At 41.7% G+C, this 14967-nt stretch overlaps 2 protein-coding genes across 2 annotated transcripts in view; both read left to right on the forward strand.

Moving 5' to 3' along the window:
• Positions 1–5022: 5022 nt before the first annotated feature.
• thpo (thrombopoietin) lies at positions 5023–11940 on the forward strand. Its single transcript, XM_053873206.1, has 5 exons — positions 5023–5215; positions 7709–7842; positions 7927–8013; positions 8703–8867; positions 8946–11940. The coding sequence occupies exons 1-5, from the start codon at positions 5203–5205 to the stop codon at positions 9120–9122; spliced, it is 576 nt and encodes a 191-aa protein (XP_053729181.1). The 5' UTR covers positions 5023–5202; the 3' UTR covers positions 9123–11940.
• A 2487-nt stretch (positions 11941–14427) lies between these two features.
• The window catches only part of rap1gap2a (RAP1 GTPase activating protein 2a), an 89714-nt gene continuing 89174 nt past the window's right edge, over positions 14428–14967 (forward strand). The window contains exon 1 of the mRNA XM_053872387.1: positions 14428–14497. The gene's annotated coding sequence lies outside the window, so the exon portion shown is untranslated. The remainder of the gene's footprint in view (positions 14498–14967) is intronic.

A 14967-nucleotide genomic window follows, 5' to 3' on the forward strand; every position in this document is an offset into this window, starting at 1 on the left:
GGGACAGTAGAGACGGGTTCCTGGCTGCCATCATAAAGTGCCGTGAAGGACCTTCCGTGACGATCCAGACACCAGTGCTCAGAACCATCCAGCGAGCTCACACCTGAGGGGGCGACAAGTCAGAAGATTATCTCACAATGTACTCAAAGATCTCATATAGGAAACTGCTTTTTCTTGGCAGTCCATTCTGTCCTATAGTGCTCATGATAAACACATGACCTGACAGATGAGGTAAGCTATTCACGACCAACAACAAGTTCTCTTTAATACTTGCATTATCTAAGCTACGTTCTGAGGTTTGTATATTTAAAGCATCTGTGCTTAAACTCAAAACGCTCAAAAAGAAAAATTAAGAGCCAGTAATAAATGAAGCCAAACATGAAGGACCAAATCCAAACAGCCAAGTCATTTTATGTGGGCAGCAAGGGCTTTAAATCTGCGTGTTGATGCCAGAACCCACCAAGAGCACAGTGTTCAAGCTCTGCCCTTCAACAAGCGGTTTTCTTGCAAGAGGGCATTATCAATGCCCTCATTTTCAGAGCTCAGTAGGTGGTGCTCTCTCTAAAAATGATGCGAGGAATATGCGTTCAAAAGATGTTTGACTAGAGAGCGCCATCTACTTTTGACTGTTTCACGAAACCTCATAAGCTCATCACTAGTACTCAGCATGAGCAACCTGGTGGTTTCCTTTTCTTATTTCTTGTTTTATAGTTTGGTCCCGGACACATCAGAATACTGGGGAAAAACCCCATAAGACTTGACTGCTCGGGAAAGTAGAAATAACTATTATAACGCTGACAGAGCTGGCTATGAAAACAAACAGCAAAGGCCCTGCCACTTAACTACATCATTCTAGAAACTCTGGAATTGAAATGTTAGTTAAACCGGTAGAGTTTAGTGTCCAATCTATGGGAAGTCAAAGGGAAGTGCGGGTTTTTGTTCCAACCAAGTAAGTACAGACAGTTTTAACCAATCAGGTGTCATGACTGAGAATCAGAGATTACAGATTACCTGGTTGGAGAAGATGTGTGTGTGTGTGTGTGTGTGTTTGATCGGTTGGAACCAAAACCCGCACAGTCTGGTGACCCCTGCACTAACAGCTGAGACCCAACTGAGGGAACTATGGATATCTTTAAAGGGATTTCATTTAGGACACAAAACATGTCAAGGATCTGCTGTGAATTATTTTTAGACAACTGAGAGTAACTCTACTTTCTGTTTATTATGTTGAAAGACTGTCCTCATTGTCAGAGCTCAGTAGATGGCGCTCTCCTTTTAAAAGTGAAGTGATGTTTCATTTAAGTGGTTGAAGACGGTTGACATCTGACATTAGACAACATTCAGTCATTCCAGTGGTGCACTCTGTCTCCACTGGTGCCAGCTATAAGTGAGAATTGTGTCGGCCTGTAGATGACACTAAAACCTAACTTAACCAAAGACACTATTTTGTCACCCCCAACCTCACTAAGCACACATTTTAATTCCAGGAAACTTACAAACTGCAACACACACAACATTTTGGACCTTTGAAAAAAGCAACCATTGCACGAATTTTGAAAACAAAAAAAAGGTTTGTTTTTTTTAAAGCAAGTGCCCACTATTTTGCAGGTTTTATCTCACACAAACCTTCACTAAGTCCACCCTCATAGTTGCTGCCATGCTGTCAGGTATAATAGTCAAATACTTTCCTTAAATTCTGACCATCGGATGAATGAGATTGTTATTAGTACATGTCAGCAGTGATGGGTTCATGAGGCTTCATGAAACAATGTCCTCATTTTTAGAGCTCAGTAGGTGGTGCTGTTGGTTAAAGAATGATGTGAGGTCACAGAGAAATCCGAAGATTTCAGGGCGGAGAGTGCCATCCAGTGGCCTCTGTAAATGAGGACACTGTTTCATGAAGGCTCATCAGTCCACCACTAAATGTCAGTATTTGGCAGCAGTTTCCAATCCCCACTTTCTTGAACTCTTCTTCACATGCAAGACAGTTCAAAGACACCCATCTTATTGCATCACTTCACATCTCATAAGGTCCACCTGTAAAAGTGTAAAAAATATTTTTACTAACTGCCCCAGTTCATCTTTTAAAAACTGCTGCATTGTATGACCATCGAAAAGTAAACCAAGTGAAATAAATGAATAAATGCTGACGCGGCGTAGTGCTCTGACCCACTTGTCGGGAACTAAAACTAAGTTCATTTGAAGAACACTCATGCTGACTAATTATGCGGGACTGGAAGCAATAAACACTTTGGCATCCACTCAACCAAAACACGTTCTCAAGAGCTCTGACCGAGCCTGTAGACAGAGCTGTTGTAGACGTCCACTTCCCAGTAATACTGTCCTCGTTTCAAGAGCACGTCGCCACAAACCGCCGGCAGATCCTGCCGCACCCAGACGGCAGAGGTCACCTCGCCACCCCGGAGGCTTCTCTCCTGAGGTGGAAACTCCTCTTTGCAAGCGACGGTGAGGTTGAAGTTGGAGAGGCGGAGAGACGAGGGGACGGATGAAGGGTCCAGAGCGAAACATAATCCTGACTCACACACACACACAGATGAGAATGTTTACACAAACACACGATCAATTCTTGAAAGAAGAACTCGACATGACTCACCGAAGACGGATCGCTCCATCTCCTCTTCAAGCAGCTCGATGGCGCCCTCCAGTGGGTTTAATGGAGAATCGTAATTGATGGAGCCTGACAAAGATGGGAGGCAGTTTAAATTTTTATTTTTAATGAGAGGCACAAATGGGCAATAGTTATGATACATACATAGTCGACCTTCATCAGATGCCTTCCCTTGACTCCCCTGTAAAGTTAATAGATTAAAGTACGACATCATTGAGGTTTATAAATAACTTAAAAAAGCTGCAAAAGATCAGAATTACAATTACAATTTCACATTAAAACAGTGTGACATTTTTTTTGAGGGATGCCAGTTAAATTAGCGTTTCATGTTTTCCGACAGCAAATTGCCGCTGACCTGCACACGCTGAGTTCTGTCTCCAGAGCTGAGTTCAGATGCTTCCTGCTGCTGAAAGGCCTGACTGACACGTGGTGACGCCAGAGTGGGGTGTTTAGGGAGACAGGAGGTGGCAGATGACCGGTCCAAGCATGGCAGCTCCACGGCCTGTCGACAGCGGGGGCACAGCACCATGCAGACAGGTGGGCGTAGAGGCAGTCCTGACCCCGGCGCCCCTCCAGCTGCTATACACTGAACACACATGGTGTGGGAGCACGGCAGGATCCAAACATCTCCATGGCCACGATTACAAGCTGCACAAGCAGACTGCTGCCACAAATAGTCCATGTCCTTTTCCTGGAGGCTTTGACTCACATTTTCTTCTTTAAAGAGCTGGCAAATTGGTCATCTTAATGAACTGTTCTGGAATAATGTGCATCCTTCATTTCAAGCCCTTATACATGTTTTTTCCCCTTAAAACAGCAGAAGCAAAAGAGAAAAAACACAAGTGAAATGTTGCCGTGTCTCTGCCTGTGGAGACTGAGTCAGAGCTGAGAAAAGCGAGAGAGCGAGAAGGGAGGTGCCTTTAAAAATAAAGGTACTTGAGGCTGGGGGTTGCCGTGGATACGGATTATCTGGTAAGGATGCACAACTGCAAAAGAGCCCTTGAACACGTGTTCACAGAAATGTGCCGGCTCAATAAAGCTAATCTGCATAGTGAGCACATGTGTCATGGGAGCACAGAAGATAAACCCCTCCTCCCGTTGCACCAAAACACAGAGGTGTTTGGGAACACATGATGCTGGTGGTAAATTTGTGAAGGCTCTTGTGAAATGAGTCTTTGTCGTCGGCTCTTGGATAAGAGGAAAAGGATGAGGTGAAACAGATGCAGTGTTAAGTTCTGACCAAAGATGATGATAATGAGTTCATGTATACCCATATTTTGATTTCATTTTACCCATTCTTATTACCTGATATTTATTTTATCGATGTAATACAATACATTTTTCAAATAGTCTTGACAGAAATAAGCTCTATACCAGGGATTCTTAACCATAGGGCCGGGGCCCAGGGTGGGGCCGCGAGCACCCCCAGAGAGCCACTAAATGTTTTCTTGTTTTACACCTCTGGGCCGTGAGATGCTCAGTTTTAAAACATTAGCCACGTATGGTGGCAGTAGTGTGTCACTGAATTGACCATCTATGAAGTTCATGAAGTAAAAACTGTTCATGGAGCAGTTTTGAAAATTACATTAGAACCTTTTATGTCGATACTTTCATTTACACTTCCCTTGTATCTTCTTTGGAGTTTAAATAAAATATACTATTTTATTTTATGATATTTAGACATGGTTTTACTATATGTATTTTATTCAGAATTTTATACAATTTTTCTAGTTTTCTCAACAGTTTGCATCAAGTGTAATCATCAGCATTTCATGAAGTTCTATTGAAAGTCGTCCTTCTTTGTATGAGTTATTTTTGCGTACTAACCGACAAATACAGACACTCGCACGAGCTCCTGGGTGGAGGCTAAACTATTCTCTTCATGTCACGACTCCTCCCTCTGACACGTCATCCACGCTGCTGTCTCCAAACACCCGAGGGCTCAGGATCCCGCCTGTCTGCCAGAAACCAGGTTCAACCACTGTGTCACTATCACCACTCACGTGGAGCCACTCTTGCGTCTCCTACCTCATTGAAACCTTCGCTACTCCATGCGTGTGGTCCTGAGTCTGCAACAGAGATCTCTGTCCTGATTTATTTACTCAAAGGCTTTATTTAATTGATCAAATGCCAAATTTCAAAGGTAGACTCTTAAATCTAAGGTAATTCCTCATTATAGTTCCAGCAGTTTTTGCACTGCTCTCCACTCTGCAACGTCAGGCAGGAGGGATGCTGGACCGGGCAACATTCCTATTATCACGTTAGAACCTAGTCAATATTGCCCCAACACGTACGCTCTCTTGTTCTATTTGCATTCCAGATCCTGTGTCAAACATTAACTTTGGGCTAAATTAAATATCAGCCGCCTCGCTCTGTCTTTTCATACAGCTTTCCCCAGCGACTGGATTACAAGACGCAGAGCTCGGAGAGATGTACGCTTCATGACAAACGGGAGATTTGCTCATCAGATTAATCTTCAATGTTAACAAAGTGGATTTCGGTTGCACAACAAGGACGCAGGATGGAGGCGAACAGACCCCAGCTGAGTGACACCATACTCGCAGGAGAGGCTTATGGCTTATAGCAGTGAGTAGCACATTTTGGGGATCTTTCGTGTGTTTCAGTTTATTGGATTAGATTAAGAATAAATCAACAGATGCCCGTGAGTGTTTTGTTGTGGGAAAGGGCTCCAAAAAAGGGGTTTCAGTGATTGTAAGTACGTTGTATTTCCTCTAATTTTAATTCAAAGGAACCAGTTCTTACTTATGTATTACCAATTTCCCGCTCTTGTTTTGAATCACATCATTTTGACAGATGGTCGTATCATCCTGGGTCAGCCCTGGTGGCACAGGAAGGAAGTTCTCTCACCGAAACAGAAGTTCCATTTGCCGTACAGCATGGTTGTGTTTTGGGCCTCCACTGACAAGCTGCCTCTCAGTCAGATGTAAATGCGTCACATTGCCTTGTTCCACTCTTTAGTGCACGACACTTAGCAATTCCGATTCACATCGTTGTTTTAGCCAGTCCAGAAGGTGTGATCAGTTGGTTGGACTAAAACTTTACGCTGTGTAACAAACTTAAGTCAGGTGTCATGGTCTTGATCCGCGAAAGTCCACTTCTCTCAGCTTCCAAACCGTAAAACACACAGCCAGAAATCTCAGCGTCCTTTTCAACGTTATTTTTCCACTCCTACATGAAAGGCAAAGCTTTTCAGTTCTCCTCACAACATCTTAAATTCCAATCCAAACTGGTAACCAAGCTGGTCCAAAATTATGACAGGGCTTTAACATGACGCCATTTTTGTCTGTGCCACATTGGTTTCATGTTTGTTTTAAAGTTGATTTAAAAATGCAAATGATCTCAACCCTGTCTGTCCCCCAGCTATACACTCATATACACATACTCAGGTATAACTCACTGCTTTTGTTTTTTAAATCATTAATAATGAACAACTACAGTGCTATCGATTAATTCAAAAAAGTTCAACAAACCTCAAACCTGAATTTTAAACAACCTTAATCTGAGTTCTGGCTTTTCCTCTGAGAAAATGATGCGCACATTACAATTATGGGTGAACTGTCAGACTGTCCCTATCTTTTGTTCTGTCAGTGAGAGAATTTAGAATGTAAAAGATAATACAAATTTTACTATTTAAATAGTAAAATAGCCACCCTCCTTCTCAATTATGAACTTTCATACGCAGAGCTTGTCAGTTTCTTCATCTGTTGGCCACGAGTTTTAGCGCAGCAGCAACTACAGCCGCCTGTTCGTACGACGTGATAAAAAAAAACATAAAATAAACATGGTGGTGGGCGCCACGACGGCAAACTTTGTGTTTGAAAGTCATACATTGCCCACAAGTGAGGAAGGGGCCATGTCATTATTTTTGGAGAGTTTTCTATCTACCGCTCCTTGAAGAAAGTGTCTTCTGAAAATAGACACTAGGTATAAGGGTGTTTTTTTTTTTGTTTTTGTCTTCAACCCGACAAGGTCTGACTGGCTCATCTTAATAATACCAGCCCATTTGAGCGCTCCACCTTGCTGGTGACTAAATGGAGCTCCTTGCCTGCAGGTGATACTCACACAGGCCATAAAGCCTTTGAATTAACCTGTCCTCAGCTACATCTTGGCCCAGTGTGTCTTGTTTAGTAGTGACTGGGAGTCCTCTTTACTTTGGCCATGTTGTTGAGCACAGAGCACCGTGCACTTCTGGGCACTCCATGAAGGCTGCAGCCCTGGAATATGACAGCGTGGGAGGATCACGTGTCCCTGGTAGCTTCATGTTTGATTCGCCTCAAATCTTTCACACTTCATTTCTGTAATTTTCCCTCAAAACTAGAGAAATTTGTTCAAAATGCTTTCACCAATCACACCCCAATATCTTGGCTGCCACCCTGTGAAAGACAACTTTTGACTGTTCAGAATCACTGAAGGTTAACTTTTTTGCCTGTGAGACAGAAGCAGCCTGATCATTACACACACCTTTGATCCTTTGTAAGTGAAACTGAAGCCTGTTTCAATTAGATTACAGTACTCATGTTCAGTTTCTCTCCCCTCTCTCCATCACCAGTTGCCCGATGAACTTCTTCTGAACCCCGACATTAAAAGAAATAATGACAGTAAAGTCAAGAATCTTCTTAAATATTTAGTATCAACTTGCTTTATTTGAAAGTTTACTATTCATCACCAGCCAATATTGGCTTAAATGCTAATAAGAACAGCCGCACAGAAGATACCTCCCTATCAAAAGCCATTCCCAACTCACTTTCCCCTTCTTTTTCCACTCACAAAAAAAAACAAACAACCAATCTCTTCATTCTGATGGATTCCTGTGGGACTCCCACTCCAAACCCAAACAGAACATGGACTGCGGGGCGGGGGGGACAGTGACACATACAAGCACTGTGTTGTGTCTCTGCCTCCATCACCTGGGTCCATCATGGATGCTAGCAGCGGACTGTTAGATGTAGCCATAAGCGGCACGGATGGTTTGACTGGATATGATGGATGATTCCTAAACTGGGCTGGTTTTAAGGCGATGTCTAAAGTTGTGTTTCCGCTCCTGTGTTTTCAATTTAGCTGGACTGCTGTTTCTGATTGGAGTACTTTCCTTCCATCTGCCTGAATTCCAGGCCCGACCCACCGACTTCTGGTGCAACTATCAAGTCAGGAAGAAGCTGGAGGAAAGGATCGAAGAGCTGAGCAAAAATATGGTGAGCAGCATGAGTCTATTGACTGCGTGGTGAAGCAAAACAAAACTGTGTGCGAGTTCCAGTCATACTGTTTTGTTGCTGCAGGTGGACTGCACCGGAGCCGACACACTCCCGTCACCGTTACTTCTGCCAAGAGTTCTGGTCCATGCGGAAGAATGGACAAATAAAACCGTGCGTAACACATCAAACACACCTGGGCAAACCCAGACATGTGCTTAAGCTTTCATGAACAAACACACAGATCTAATGCATCTGAATGAGGGTGTCCTTGACTGAAAAGAAAAATGAAGAGGTGCAGCCGTATTGACTCACCAACCCCCAAAAATGGAAACGTACTGACCTGCAAAGCTTCCTTCGTGACTACTAACCAAACCCACACAGGCCTGCACTAACAGCTGAGACACACACCTGCCTGACGGATAACCAGCCACCTCATATGTAGTACTATTAACTGACATTTAATGTAGCCCTCCAAGTAAATGCAAACCTTAGGTCAAGAACATGTCATGACCGTGACTAGACTGTGCCAACAGAGACCGAGACCAAACTGAATACAGAAGCATGAGTCTTTTTGTCACATTGACACATGTATTTACATATATATTTTGTTTTTTTTTTTTCAAAAATAAATCAAGATCTAAAAGTCTAAAAGTAGTTTGTTCTCTCTTGGTCTTAGTCTTGATCTCGGTCTCTGTCTGCTCAGGTCTTGTCTTGACTACAACCCTGCTCTCCTCAGAAACCAACTTGGACATAGCGACTAGATTAAAACATAGGGTTAAATTCCTAGCCATCAGCCCATTGGGGGATTTATTTATCACGCATCGATGGCAGCAGCTTTGTGATGATTTCTGTGTGTCCAGCTCCAGCAGAAACGTAGAGAAGTGGTGAGCACCCTCCAGGCTTTTCAGGAGGGTCTTGAAGGAGGGAGGACGGAGAGCTTCGCACCATGTCAGATTCATGTACTGAGAAAGCTGACGCATCACGTTACCACACATCTGCTTATAGTTCAGCAAATTCAGATTGAGGTAATGTAGAAGAAAAGTTTGCACATTTATCTATTTTGACCATGTTACCTTAACTGGCTGGGCTTTTTTTTTTATCAGGATGACACCGAAATACCAAGTGAATCTTCGACAACGGAAATCCACAATAGCATTACAGCTGTGCTGGGACAGTTCCTGCGGTTACTCAGAGGAAAAGTAGAGCGTCTTGCAGTTGACCTCCAAGAAAGTATCTGTAGCCACAGGAGGACCACTGAAGCTCCTGACAGTGGAGTATAAGGAGAGTCATTTTGTTTATTGACTGGCTACAAAAAGCCATAGGAAAAAGGAGTTGAGCATATGTACGACGGTGTCATTGTGATCGCTGTTAAGGTCATACGCACAACAGAAAGCCCAGCAAAATAAACAGCATGAAGCACAGAGGGAGTCCATATTGGGCTCTTCCTGTCAGGGTGTGTGGGTGGGTTGCCAAATCTTGGACTTTGTCATGAGTGGGATCTTTTGGCGGCCAATTCCCAAATGTCCTCTTCCCATTTATGGAGCCACGCAAGCCTTTTTCTGGGGAATGAAAGCGGCACACTTGAATGTAAACTCATCATATTTCAGCAGTGATTTGATCGTCAATGGTGTTTGAATCAGACCGCCTGTGCACCGGACGTAATAGAAATGAATGGGGAATTTGTTTGTTCTGAAGTCCGAAACGGACCCAAAAGTCATTTCCCTTCTGTCTTAACCAATTACCATTCGGTTCTGAACATTCATTGAAAAATACCTGAGCTTGGCAGAGGTCAGTAGTTCTTATACCCCTCGCTGCACTGTCTCTGTAGTATTGGTGTTCAGTATGTACTCACGAAAACTACAGCAAATGAATGTAAATCTATCTCCATCCAGACAATGATGAGAAATTATTAGACACTGTTTTTGGTAATATTTATTTTCAATCTGCTTGTAAGTCTCTATGGAAAGACAGTAGGGATCAGTCAACATCTGACTGAAATGCTGCATTTGTAAATTGTAAATAAAAGCCATGACAAAATGAGATTTTTCGATTTTGAATGGGAAAGTCTCAAACACTGTCTATTACTTGACATCCAGTTCCACACTTGCCGATAGCTCTTATTCCGTAAAAGAAATACCACAGTGGTGACAAAAAAAATGGACACAATCTCAAATATTATCATGAAAAATTGACTCGTGTTTCAAAAGGTGTGTCTGCACTATACAGACAAAAACAAATTAAATTGTTTTTGTTTATTGTTTACAGTTAAAAAAAAAAAAAAAAACGTAAAACGATTTTCTGACAGTATCAACTGTCAGTTGTCAACATTGTCGGTATCAAAGTCAACAAATAACAGAGAATGTGTTCAAAACTGTAAAAAAAAAAAAAAAAAAAAATCAAACAAAGTGTTTATGGGGTGTCTGAAAACTTTTTCCCCATCTCTGTATGCAGCCTACATATATAATGTCATTCTAATATTAGATTTTTGGTATAATATATTTTTTAGGATGAAGACACTCGAAAATGTAGATGATGATTCATTGAAAGGTTGCTAGTTTTGAGCTTCACCCGGAGTTCGTATTGCACTGAGGCACAGGGAGGATGTAATGGTTAGATCATACCTCTAGATGGCAACATAAAGCTTCATACAAGTTTCTGAAGCTGGCGGAAGGGTTTTTTTAGAGGAAAAAATCAGCAACTTATAAAGCAAACCTCAAAGTATTAGTTAAATATTATTAATTAGCATAATATAAATCGTTAAGTAATCAATTGTTAGAAAGAAAAAAATATATATATTGAAGCCTGCTTCTGCATCGGACATTTTTAATTGTGCTCACCAGTAGAGAACAAATCTTAAATACAGAACAGTTAATGAACATAATGAAACGCACCTGGATGAATTAGTATTTATTCACGTTCAGGATCTGTCCAGGTGGCAGGAGTAGAAGTCGAATTTTTCCCAGTCTGCTCTGCCTGAGGGTTCAAAAATAATTCCCATTGATGGAAACAGCTGCTCCAGTCTGAATTCAGGTGGGAGACCAACCACCCACGTCAACAAGCATTTTTTTCCCCCAGCCATTTGAAGCATTGATCTGGTTTTTCTGTTGTGACACACAGTTAGACTGAATATCGACGTGGAATCTGACATCTTTATCAGGCTAAACTAAATTTGCTGATTCTCAAATTAGCCCATTCAGTAGTTGCCGCTAAACAAGTTAATATCCTCTGAAATTGAAAAGTGAGCTAAACAAACAATTCAACTGGGTTCTCCTCCTTAAAACCTTCACTAGGCCTGGGATCTGTGACACTTATCTGACTAGTGATGGATGTGCCCTCTAATCCAGGACCAGGATGATGAGGCTTCACGAAACGGTGCCCTCCTCTTCAGAGCCCAATAGATGGCGCTCTGTGCTCTAAAATTCTTGCATTTGAACAGCCATTCTCATGAAACTTAACCAATTGCAACCCTGTTTTTTCCGTAAACTATTTGTCCATAAACTGAATGAATAGATTAAACATATTTCATTCGCCTTTTACTTGCCTTTGTTTTTTTTTTAATGAACCACATTATTTCATTTCATCATATTTTATTTATATTATTAATTGAATGATTTAATCCAAGTGTTTCTCAGACACACAAAAATGCTTCTTTTTTTTTTTAAACTGACACAAAAGTTAATTCTCAAAGTCAGATCAGATGACTTGCACATATTTCCATTACTAAAACCTTGATTAAAAAAGTGTTTTTTTATTGATGAACCCATGAAATTTTTCAATTAGATTTAACCCCCACACATTAAAATCCATGTTAACATTGACTGAAATGGAAAAAAAAAAAGCGGAACACTATCATGATGGAGCCATATTGTGTCTGGAAGCCTGACCATCTTGGATGGACAGAGCTTCAGGCAGTCTGCTTCAGTCTGCTGTTTTTGCCAAAAATGTGTCGCAGCTACAGCATCTAGAGCTACCAGACAAACAGAATCTGTGGAAGACGGGCAAGATTTTGGAACTTTAAGCATATCTGAGGATGTGACACGCAGCGGAACTTGGATTTGAATCAACTGGGCCTTTATACGATTCTAAATACAGCTCCCCACTGAGAGACGGATGACTCAGCTCACGTCTTCGTTTGAGTGAATCATTGATTATTGTGGTTTACACATTTCTTTTTCATGATGTCAATAAAGTGTTGTGTCAGAAGGCTCCCTCATTCCATGGTGTCCTAGCCAAGCAGGCAGTAAACAGCTTTAAAAAAATCAGTGCTACTTTAATGTCCTCACTCCACGGTTTATGTGAAATAAACAACGTTACAAATTATTAAGTATTTGACTGACATCCCCTTTTTAACTGATCTTCCATCAAAAGAGCATTGAGTGGACAAATTCTATAAAAGACTGTTCTTGTCTCGTAAATGCTGGTCTGTCTCATTCCATATGGTGTCATTTAAAATGGCTCTCTGCAACAAATAGACATCTGTTTTCCAGACAACTGCGTTCCCTTATCTTTTAATGATTTTCTCGCTACAGTCCTCTCACATTTATCTGATCCTATATGATTATTTAAGGCTTGTGTGTGTGGGATTAGTTTATCTATTCTTGTGGGGACCAATTCTGGAAGAAATACCTCCTTGTGAGGACATTTGCCTTGGACCATTTTGCAGGTCCTAATAAGGTTAACCCTGAAATTGAGAGTTAAAACTTCAAAATAAGTGGGTGAGAGGCTGGAGAAAGCATTACAGCAATGAGAAACCTCGCCATGTCCCCACAAAGATAGAAATACAAGAGTGTGTTTGGGTGTTTAAGCATATCTGTCCTTATGAGGACCCCTTGAGGGAGAGAAATTTGAACTACAAACTCAGCTACATACTGTCACATATGTGCACACAATTTACGGTCATCAGTTCCCCATTGAAGTTTGAGGACTGGGGACAACAGACGCAACTCCGGGAGAACAAACTTAACACAGATTTTCAACCTCTTCACGAATCCTGTTCACCAATTGCGCTTCTACACTGCGAAATCGTGATAGTTGAGGTCAAACTTTAAATACCTTTCTGTCACTGTATATGCCACATAAATAACCTTTTAAACCGACATTTGTTCATGTTTGACTGCAATAAATCTTCACAGAAAATGCTGTTATTCCGTTCACCAAAGACAAGTCTTGACCACCACAGATGGATAAAAGGTGACCTAACTGTTTGTCTCACGATCTTCAGCAGGTTATAACCAGCACCCCAAGCCCGATCCAAAAATAACAGGGACATAATGAACCGGTCCTGTAGAATGAGCTGAAATAAATCCAGCTCTAAAAGCAACACGCCGATGTGTAACGATGCTATATTGGGCGATGAATAATGACAGTCTAATGATGTGTATTGGTGTGACAGACACTGCAGATATAATAGGCCTCTGAATCTGAGGCATCCAGACGTCGGCTTATGTCTTGTCATATCAGGGGCTGTTGCTTGTTACTGGAGCCTTGCTGGACGCAGTTGCTTGACAGATTGAATGCTACACCGTCATCTTCCTAGTCACAAACTGACTCCACAGCAGGCTCTAATGACCCTGAGCATCCACTTCCAAAATCTATAAAAAAAAAAGAAAAAGAAAAGAAGACTGATCCTTTTATTTATAATTGGTGTTTGTGTTGTCATCCCTGTCGCTTACAGTTATCCATGATAGCGTTTGTGTTATCGCAACCTTTGGCAGACCACCAGCTAACACTTTCTAAACTGGTTTCCACGGCAACCTCAACTGGCTGAACCAATTAGAGCCCACAAGGGATTAGAGAAAAAGGGTAGACACATCCGCAAGAAAAGGAAAGAAAAAAAACCCTTGTAAACAAGTGAATGGAGGGTGAAGGTGTTGTCTTCAAGACGAAGAGCATCAGAGGACAGTTTTCTTTCGACCTGTTGGCTCCCTTGTTTTCTTGATGAATTACAAGACAGAGAGATTTCATTAGAGCTGCACCCCTCTCTGTCAGAGCCGCAGGCAGCAGAAACCAGATCAATGGGAAATAGTTTAGAGAGGCTGATTCCTATTTCACTGTTTGGGTGAGTGGATCACCCTCTGGATCACTTCAAAGACGCCCTCACCATTCATGCATGCATGCATGTGTGTGTGTGTGTGAAATTGATCGAATTGCCTTCTTACTTCAATGGAGGCTCTACTTTATTGAACGAGCAATAGACATAGCGCGTTGGTGTTTACTGAGTGCCTACGTTTCTCTTAGTGGTTTCCTTTAATTGAACTCAATGTCACTAGAATAACCTTGACTTTTCACCTCGTAGCACGTCAGACAAGGCAGATTTATTTATTGCAGCACATACAGCTCACATAATCTTGACCCACTTAAAAAAATAAAAATAAAAACCTTGAATCGGAACTATTTGACATTCCTATGCAGGGAATTATTTCACAATTGTGTCATATTTAAACAATCAATCCTATACTTTCTTGTTTAAATGCCACAAAGTGAATCCAGTGTATGCGTCTAGCGACGTGACTTCGGTCCCGCCTACCCTCAATTCCTATTGGAACGCTTCCTCTGTCAATCACACGTTTCAACGCGTCGTCTGCAACTCCAGTTGCGTCTAAAACAACGTCGAGATGTTTTTAACTGGTTTCTACTAAAAGCACTCCAACAAAGCGTAAGTTGCAGCTGCTTTTAAACGACTCTTTGTTGTGTTTGAGTTAGTTAGCCTTTAGCAACGTACCCGCTGTCTGTTGATGTCAGCTGAGGAATTGTTAACGTTACTGAGGTACCGGGCACAAATACTCCTGTACTTACTTCAACGGTTGGAAAATAAAATGATAAAATTTCCGTGTTTTTGCAAACTATCCAAAACGTCACGGCACGTTTAATCAGAAACCTCAAAAATATTTCTTAATCCAGACAGATAGGAAAGAATACTCCCAATTGGCCGCTGTTCATAGTCTCGTTCTCACCGTCTCCAGAAATGTTCATTGAAATTCCTTCATAGTGTTCTGAGGTATTTGTTTCCGAATCTAACAGACAAACCACAGGTGTTTTCATTCTTGCTTACCAGTCAAAACTTGCGCATGCGTCCCTGTAGCGAACACAGATGTTGCAAAACTATTCACAACTACGGAACTCTGG

The sequence above is a fragment of the Synchiropus splendidus genome, chromosome 8 (assembly GCF_027744825.2).
Source record: "Synchiropus splendidus isolate RoL2022-P1 chromosome 8, RoL_Sspl_1.0, whole genome shotgun sequence".
Classification (NCBI taxonomy): domain Eukaryota; kingdom Metazoa; phylum Chordata; class Actinopteri; order Syngnathiformes; family Callionymidae; genus Synchiropus; species Synchiropus splendidus.

Excerpts from the sequence above, each read along its gene's own strand:
- thpo (XM_053873206.1), top strand. Across the intron at positions 7,843-7,926 it reads AAGAGCTGAGCAAAAATATG|GTGGACTGCACCGGAGCCGA; the intron begins GTGAGCAGCATG and ends TTGTTGCTGCAG. Across the intron at positions 8,868-8,945 it reads TTCAGCAAATTCAGATTGAG|GATGACACCGAAATACCAAG; the intron begins GTAATGTAGAAG and ends TTTTTTTATCAG.